This window comes from Cervus elaphus, chromosome 17, assembly GCF_910594005.1.
Source record: "Cervus elaphus chromosome 17, mCerEla1.1, whole genome shotgun sequence".
Taxonomy (NCBI): Eukaryota; Metazoa; Chordata; class Mammalia; order Artiodactyla; family Cervidae; genus Cervus; species Cervus elaphus.
In genome coordinates this window covers 5,957,342-5,965,973 of record NC_057831.1, presented here as the reverse complement: position 1 = coordinate 5,965,973, position 8,632 = coordinate 5,957,342, and the positions used below count along the sequence as shown (strand labels likewise).

The 8,632-nt window shown below is 35.7% G+C and overlaps 1 protein-coding gene across 1 annotated transcript; it reads left to right on the top strand.

Annotated features, from left to right (window-relative positions):
- Positions 1 to 1,405: 1,405 nt before the first annotated feature.
- On the top strand, positions 1,406 to 2,932 carry LOC122673550 (cAMP-regulated phosphoprotein 19-like). The gene has a single exon (XM_043871436.1). It carries the CDS (start codon positions 1,445 to 1,447, stop codon positions 1,781 to 1,783), a length of 339 nt encoding a protein of 112 aa, XP_043727371.1. The 5' UTR covers positions 1,406 to 1,444; the 3' UTR covers positions 1,784 to 2,932.
- The last annotated feature ends 5,700 nt before the right edge of the window (positions 2,933 to 8,632 follow it).

Here is an 8,632-nt window from a genome sequence, read left to right as displayed (position 1 = left end):
TATAAGCAGTCAGGAGGAACCACACTGCTCCTTTAAAACTTTAATGAGCAACCTCTACAGCTAAAAACCCATTTTTTATATTCCATTTTATTTTATTATAAAAACCAATTTTTAAAATATAGTTGCTATATGTTGTGTCTGATATAGTAATCCACAATTTGTAAAGGTTATATTCCATTTATAGTTATTATAAAATATCTACTGTTATTTCCATGTGGTACAATATATCCTTGTAGCTTATTTTACACTTAAAGCTTGTACCTCTTAATCCCCTATTCTATCATGCCCTTCCCCTTTCCCAGTTTGTAACCACTGGCTTGTTCTCTATATCTCTAAGTCTGCTTCTTTTGTCTTTTATTCACTAGATTCCTCATATAAGTGATATCATACAGTGTTTTTGTCTTACTTTTTTCACTTAGCATAGAGCTCTGCCCAGGTCCATCCATACTGCTGGAAATGGCAACAATTTATTCTTTTTTATGGCTGAGTGGTATTCCATTGTATATATGTGCATTCCATTCATCTGTCAATGGACCCTTAGGTGGCTTCTGTGTCTTCAAAGTTGAATAATACTGCCATGAACATTGGGGTGCATGTATATTTTCGAGTAGAATTTTGTATTTTCCAGATATGTACCCAGGAGTGAGATTGCTGAGTCATATGGTAATTCTATTTTTAGTTTTTTTTTTTAGAAACCTCCATACTGTTTTCCACAGTATGAATGGATGCACTAAGTGAGAAGTTAAAAGTTTTTAACAAAGAGCCAAACAACCAAATAGAGGTGAAGAGCACAATAACTGAAATAAAAAATACATTCAAAGGAATCAACAGTAGATTGAATGATACAGGGCAACAGATAAGTGAGCCAGAAGACAAGAGTAGTGCAAATCCCTGCTGCTGAACTAAATACTCATTTCTATTGCTTGCAAGTTCTGTTTTTCACAGAACTAGAACACCGGTTCAACCAAGTTCTTTGCCCTTTATCACGTGGTTATCTTTTCTTAGTTTCCAGCAAAATGTTCTTCATTTCCATCTGAGACTTCACCAGAATGACCTTGAATGTCCATATTTCTACCAACATTCTGTTCATAATTATTTGTTTGTTCTCTAAGAAGATAGACTGCCTCTCAAGCTCTCCTCTTTTCTTTCTGAATCCGTATTAGAATCACCTCTAACATCTATAGTTCCACCAATATTGTCCTCACAGTAACTCAGGCTTTTATTAGCATGTCTCTCAAAAGCTCCTAAAGCCTCTACTCACTACCCAGTTTGCAAAGCCCCTTCCACATTTTTAGGTATTGTTACAGCAGCAGCCTACTTCTTGGTACCAGAATCAAAAAGGAAAAGGAATGATCTCTATTAAAATATATATATAAAATCAGGAAGGCAAGAAGGAAGTGCTTGGGCGTCGCAGAGCTGGAGAAGCGGAGGAAGAGGGAGGAGTATGTCTGCAGAAGTCCCCGAGGCAACCTCCGCGGAGGAGCAGAAGGAAATGGAAGATAAAGTGACTAGCCCAGAGAAAGCTGAAGAAGCAAAATTAAAAGCAAGGTATCCTCATCTGGGACAAAAGCCTGGAGGTTCCGATTTTTTAAGGAAACGATTGCAGAAAGGGCAAAAATATTTTGATTCTGGGGATTACAACATGGCTAAAGCAAAAATGAAGAACAAGCAACTTCCTACTGCAACCCCGGATAAGACAGAGGTCACTGGTGACCACATTCCCACTCCACAGGACCTTCCTCAACGGAAACCATCTCTTGTTGCTAGCAAACTGGCTGGCTGATTAAAAAGAGCTGAACTGCATGGATCTTCTAATTCCCATGATTTCTCCTTAATATGTTACTCCTCTGCTTTTTATTTCCTTTTACTCCCTATGTCATTTGAGAGTGATGGCTTTGCAGATAGCGGTAGTGTGTGCTGCTATTGTAAGGGAATATACATGTGTAGAGTTTTGATTAGTTTAACAGTGCACTGATGAAAAGAACACGTTAGAGCAACATAAAGTAATCTACTTGAAAATAATTGTATATATTACCTAACTCCTAGTGTAGGGCTGGATCCAACAAGTAACAAACAAGTTTTGCAGTTTTAATGTTGGCTTTCTTTAATTCATCTTAATTATAGCTTTGTATGTTACTCTTATTTAATATAACCTCTACTGTTGATTTCTTCTGGATTTTCCTTTTGGGTTTTGTAAAACAGAAGTTTAAGACCACAAGTTAGAAGAAAGGTCACATATTTCAAACACAAATAAATGGGGCTCCAAAAGATTTGTATCCTGTGCTTGAACTTGAATGGCCTTAAATCTGTTTCAGCTTTAACAATAGAATTTTACTCGGGCAATATTTGCCCATTCCGGTGTAACTTACGTGACTCTATTGCTTAACAGCTGCTGTTGAAGCTAGTATTCTTATTCAGTTCTATAGTGTTCAGAATACCTTCTGTCATTGAAGATGTGAATGAAGTGTGCATGTGCATCGACTGTTGAATTCACTTTTGTGCCATTTTTGTAAATACAATAGTTTTGCACAACCTCTCACAACTGTCTGTATTACTTTCACATATTGAAGAGTAGATAATGTGCCAACCAGAAGCACAAGAGTTCCTACAAAAAACTCTGTATGTCATTAGAGCTTTTGTATAGTAAGAATAGTTTATAGTCTTGGGGTTATAGAATACCAAACTGAAATCTTTGCTCAGACTGCCATAGACTTAAGCTTTTTCATTTGTTAGTAGTACCCATGACATTCAGTGGCCTTGTGCAAATATGATATGTTGCTTAGGCATATCTTTTGTCCTATGCAGAACGTTTCATTTTGACTTTTATGAAAATTACTATTCATATAATTTATATAAACTTTTTTAATGTAGAAACTTTTTACTTCCACAGTCAATTTGGGGGACACTAGAATAAAATACTTTGCCTCTTGTGGCCAAAAAAAAAAAATATATATATATATATAAAATCATAAGGATAGGAAAAAGATCCAGTTAGTAACCCTAGAAAATATATCAGCACTTAAAAACTCATAAAATTTAAAACATGAACTCTGGAATGGGACAAAGTTAAAGACATAACAAACTGGAAGAGAGAACTAAGAATTGTACCCAGGATGCAGCATAAACAAAAAAATAGAAAAATAGTTGAGACATGATGTTCAAGAATCCTTGTTTAATAGAATTTTAATGGGATGCTAGCAAAAGATAACAAATGATAATAGAATATTACAGCAGCATATTCAGAGAGATAATGTCTGAGAAGTTTTAATATGCATAAATAAAAATCAATAGGAAAAACACTCATCTACAGTGTACCAATCCAAGAAAAGTTAGGAGGAGGAGGACGAATGAAGCCATTGGAAACTGCTGATGAAACTAAACTATGGAATAAAATGATGTAACTCAAAACACATTGTAGTGACAACAAATGTAAATAGATTACATGACTCTGGTTAAATGAAAAATAAAATTACTAGCTTAGATATAAAAGAAGTCAGTTATATGCTGTTTATAGGAGACACTGACACAAACACACACACACCAAATCCATGCACACCCACCCTAAAACAGAAAATTTAAAAAGAGAAAAAACAAAAGAGATATTCCAGGCATATATGGACCGAAAGAAGAGCTGGAATAAAAATATTATTCAAAATAGAATATAAAGCAGATGCATTAATATTAATAAAGAATATTTATGGAAAGAGTATAAAAATTATAACTTACTATGCTTAATATGGACGTAGACTGTAATCCTCCTCCAAAAAAAAACAGCTATAAAAACTCAGAATTACAAAATAAAATTGACAAACTTACTATCATAATGGGAGAATTTAACACCTCTCTTAGAAACTAATTTAGAGAATATACAGAGAGGATTTGAGTAACACATACAGCATGATTTTAAATATATGTATATCTTTGTACCCAAAAGAGAACCCAACAGAGAATACACACACTTCTAAAGCATGCATGCAACATTTGAAAATTTAAAATTTACTATATACTTGCAGTCATAAAGAATCACAATCATTCACGTATTATCTAGTCACTACTCTATTAAAATTAGAAATTAACTATTACAAATGGTAATGAAAATCCTTCAGGGTTGGGAACCTGAAAAAATAAAAAGCCTAAACAATGTATGGATTAAAGAGTAATTCACAAAGAAAATTATAACATGTATTAACTGAATAATTAAAAAACTAAAATATTAAAAAATAAAAATAATTTATGAGATATAGCTAATGCAGTGAAATAAAAAATTGAACATACTAGTCAATATATTGTAATTATTAATCACCGTAAAGATAATTCATTTCCTCTTAAAGCCTTTGAATAGCTTTCTTTCTGGAATAAATCAAGATTTTCATCCTTAGTATCTTTGCTTTCCTTTGAAAATATTTAACCTTAATTACATCACTAAGTGAAGGTTGTCTGATGATTACACAGATCTTACTAACTATGGTAAAAACTAATATCAGAAAATCTAATTGCCTTTTATTCATTCTAAATTAGACAAATGGGTCCTTTTATAGTTTTGTCAGTTCCTAGGATCTTTTCTAAAATTAATAACTTGACTTTCTCAGTGAGTATCCTAGGGGAAAGCTAACATTTATTGGCCATTTCCACATGGCAAGAATCTCCTCTGTGAGTTACAGTTGACAGACTATTTTCAGCTTTTCTTTACCTCCTATTATTTCTCTTTTTCAGATTTGAGGGACTTTTGTATATCTTTCTTGGCTCAAAAACTCACAGATAAACTGCCCAGCCATGTTTTTACCCCTTTTTGCTATGGAATTGTTTCTATTTAAAAGAAAATTTACACAAGCATGCAATTATTCCCAAATGTATCACACCAATATCCCATTTTTGCAAGATGAGTAAAAACAGTGACTACCAGAACTTGTGAACAGTAAAGACTGTAAAGTCATATCTAAAACTTATGTCTTATTGCTACTCACTGAAATTCCACTTGTGCTGTTTTCTGCCTCTTCAGTTTTAAAATTTGCAGTCATTACCAATTAATGTAAAATTTCTGTACTCTTAAGAAAACTTCACAGATTCATTTATACCTTTTTTAGTAGATTTTCACTCAGGCATTAAAAGTAATATAAACTTAACACAAGGAATAATCATTTACCTCAGGAATTTGGATTGTTGAGCTATGTATAAAAATACCAGTGTAATTCCTGATGGTGCAAAGCAACATATGAGCCAATATCTCATGGGGTCAAATGTTCATGCATTATAAAAGAGCAATCAATTTGAGCTGTAATGGTCACAGATGTCTTTTGTGAAATTTCTGAGAGTAGAACCCAAGTAGCTATCTAGTTTGTATATATTTAGAGACAAACAGGAGTTGATAATTATACTTAGAGACATGTGTGTATCTTGTTCAGGAAATAGTGAAGTGTCTGACCTAGCTAAAGAAAAGGATCTACACTGAGAAATAGTGAAGAAAAAATGGATTACTGGAGCAGGTTGCATTGTAGAGGATCTTCTGTGACCTAAGGAGATAAGTTAAGAGCAGTGTTTATTTATGTATGTTTCTAGGATCATTCATTAATAAGTTTCCTCTAAAAGGATCTCTCAGGTCAGATGTGGAAAATACTGAGTTTCTTTACTGTGAGTCTTCTCTAAGACATTAATATGTTAATGGGCATTTTGATTTCCAGTAGGAAAATACAGCATTTCCCAAACCTATTTGACCATGGAACCCTTGCTAGGGAAACAGTGCATGGATCAAGTATTCTATATATATTGGTATCAATCTCAGTCTGCAAACTGTAATATATTAAGATATGTACTGTTCTATAGTTTTAAATAGTACGTTTTATTTCTAGTTTAATCCTTTGTTCCCAGATTGGCAGAAATTCAAGATCTTTCCATTTTCTCCATGAATGTATCCATGTTATGGAGTTTACTAATGCTAAGGAGCTAGGTCATTGTGGAATGAGGTGTGACATGTATCCACTGTATCATCTGTGTATGCTGGATGTCTGCTGAAATGTCCTACTTGCTTTCTGGTCCCAGGTGATGGGCCTGAGACATGTGTTACTCAGATCCACTGGTTCTCTTTGTTCCTTCCATACTGTAATTCTCATGTTGATGGGAATAACTTCACTGATCTGCTCCTTGTTGAGGTATGAGAAATTCTGTATGAATGAACAGTGCACCGTCTTTCTTAGACCTGTTATGTAACTGCTCTGTGGGGGCCCCCTAATCCCTCTTGGTCTCCACTTATGGAATGTGGCGTGTATCCCATGCCCCTAGTGAATCCAGGCTTTTCCCATGTGGTCTCTATTGAGATCTTCACCCTCTGCCAGGCATGGTTTTTGTTTCCTAGGAAACTAAGTTCTCAAAACTTGTAAGCAATGAAATGCTCTCTTTTTCTCTTATACTTCTGTAATTTCTTCTCTTCTGAGGAAATGATCTAGCTATCCCTTAAGACAGCTTAAGACAAGGAGAAAGGAAGAGCTAAGGAATATCTGAGGGAAAAAAATCAATTATTATTTCAAAGATATTCCCTGCCATGCTTCCTAATACCCTTTGGGAAATGCTAGTCTAAAGAATGGAGGGTTAAAAGCTGATGAATAAAAGGATGTTTGTGACTGTTGTGCTGTCTTGAGTTTCGTTTTCATGTGTGGTAAGTTACAGTATTATTGTTGTTCACTCATTGTGTCCAACTCTTTGAAACCCCATGGATTACAGCACCCAGGTTCCTCTGTCCTCCACTATCTCACTACTGAGAATTGGTGATGCTGTCTAACTATTTCATCCTCTGCCATCCTTTGTTGCCTTCAGTCTTTCCCAGCATCAGAGTCTTTTCCAGTGAATTGGCTCTTTGTGTATTGAGCTTCAGCAACCAAGGAGTTTCAGTCCTTCCAATGAATATTTAGGGTTGATTTCCTTTAGGATTGATTGGCTTGATCTCCTTGCAGTCCAAGAGACTCTTAAGAGTCTTCTCCAGCACCACAATTTAAAACATCAATTCTTCAGCACTCAGCCTTCTTTATGATCCAACTTTCACATCCATACATGAGTACTGGAAAAAGCAGGGCTTTGAATATATGGACCTTTGTCGGTAAAGTGATGTCTCTGCTTTTAAATATGCTATCTAGATTTGTCATTGCTTTCCTTCCAAGGAGCAAGCATCTTTTAATTTCATGGCTGCAGTCACCATCTGCAGTGATTTTGGAGCCCAAGAAAATAAAATCTGTCACTGTTTTCACTTTTTCCCCTCTGCTTGCCATGAAGTGATGAGACTGGATGTCATGATCTTAGTTTTTCTAATGGTTAGTTTCAAACCAGCTTTTTCACTCTCCTCTTTCACCCTTTTCAAAAGCCTCTTTAGTTCGTCTTCACTTGCTGCCATTAGAGTGGTATCATCTGCATATCTGTGGTTGTTGATAATTCTCCCAGAAATCTTGATTCCAACTTGTGATTTGTCCGGCACAGCACTTCACATGATATACTCTGCGTGTCAATTAATTGAGCAGGGTGATGATATACAGCCTTTCTAAATTATGAACCAGTCTTTTGTTCCACGTCCAATTCTAACTGTTGCTTCTTGACTGGCATACAGATTTCTCAGGAGGCAAGTAAGGTGGTCTGGTACTCACATCTCTTTAAGCATTTTTCATAGTTTGTTGTGATCCACATGGTCAAAGGGCTTCCGATAGCTCAGCAGGTAAAGATACCACCTCCAACACAGGAGTCTCAGGAGACATGGATTTGATCCCTGGATCAGGAAGATTCCCCTGGAGGAGGAAATGGCAACCCACTCCAGTATTCTTGCCTGGAAAATCCCATGAACAGAGGAGCCTGGTGAGCTACCGTCCATAGGGTTGCAAAAAGTTGGACACAACTGAAACAGCTGAGCACCATGGATAGATACAGTCAAAGGCTTTAGCATAGTCAGTGAAGCAGACACAGACGTTTTTCTGGAACTCCCTTACGTTCCTCAGTAAATAGTGAATAACTCATTGTCTTTGTAGTCTTCTGTGGAGCACTCTTCTACATTGACTCTTGAAAATCCCCTGTTGCTGTTGGCAACTCTTCTTCTACCATATGAAGTAGGCCGGTTTGCTTGTTGAAGACGTGGGGATCAGCCCAGAGCCAGCTTCAAACAGCAGACACGTAGATTACTCTAGCTGAGCTGCCAACTGATTACAGGTTCGTAAGTGATCTTAGTTGAGACCCAAACTGCCAGTTGAGCATCTCCCGAAGTGTTAAAATGAATCATAAGCAAATGAAATGGTGGTTTAACCTATTTTTATTGCATCGATATAAAAATGTACAGTACAGTACAAAAATGCAATATAATATGGTAGGAATGAAAGAAGAGATATTTTGGAGGGAATATTTTCTCAAATATGGATATATGGGATCAAGAAAAACTGAAATGGTATAAGCTGGGACCTTGAAAGGTCTTATTTTTCACTGAATGATCCAAAGTGGTTCTCTTGGTTTAAGTGCCTCATGTTCATTCTTGTGCCAGGAAATTCATTTATTTCTGGATGAGATGTGATTGTTTAATTCAATCTCAACAAAATCATGCAAATGTTTTGTAAAAAAGTGTTCTCAAGTAAGATATTATAAGATAAAGAAAAAGGAAGGGTAAACTGTG

Coding starts and splice junctions, on each gene's coding strand:
- LOC122673550 (XM_043871436.1), top strand. CDS start 1,445: ATGTCTGCAGAAGTCCCCGAGGCAACCTCCGCGGAGGAGCAGAAGGAA.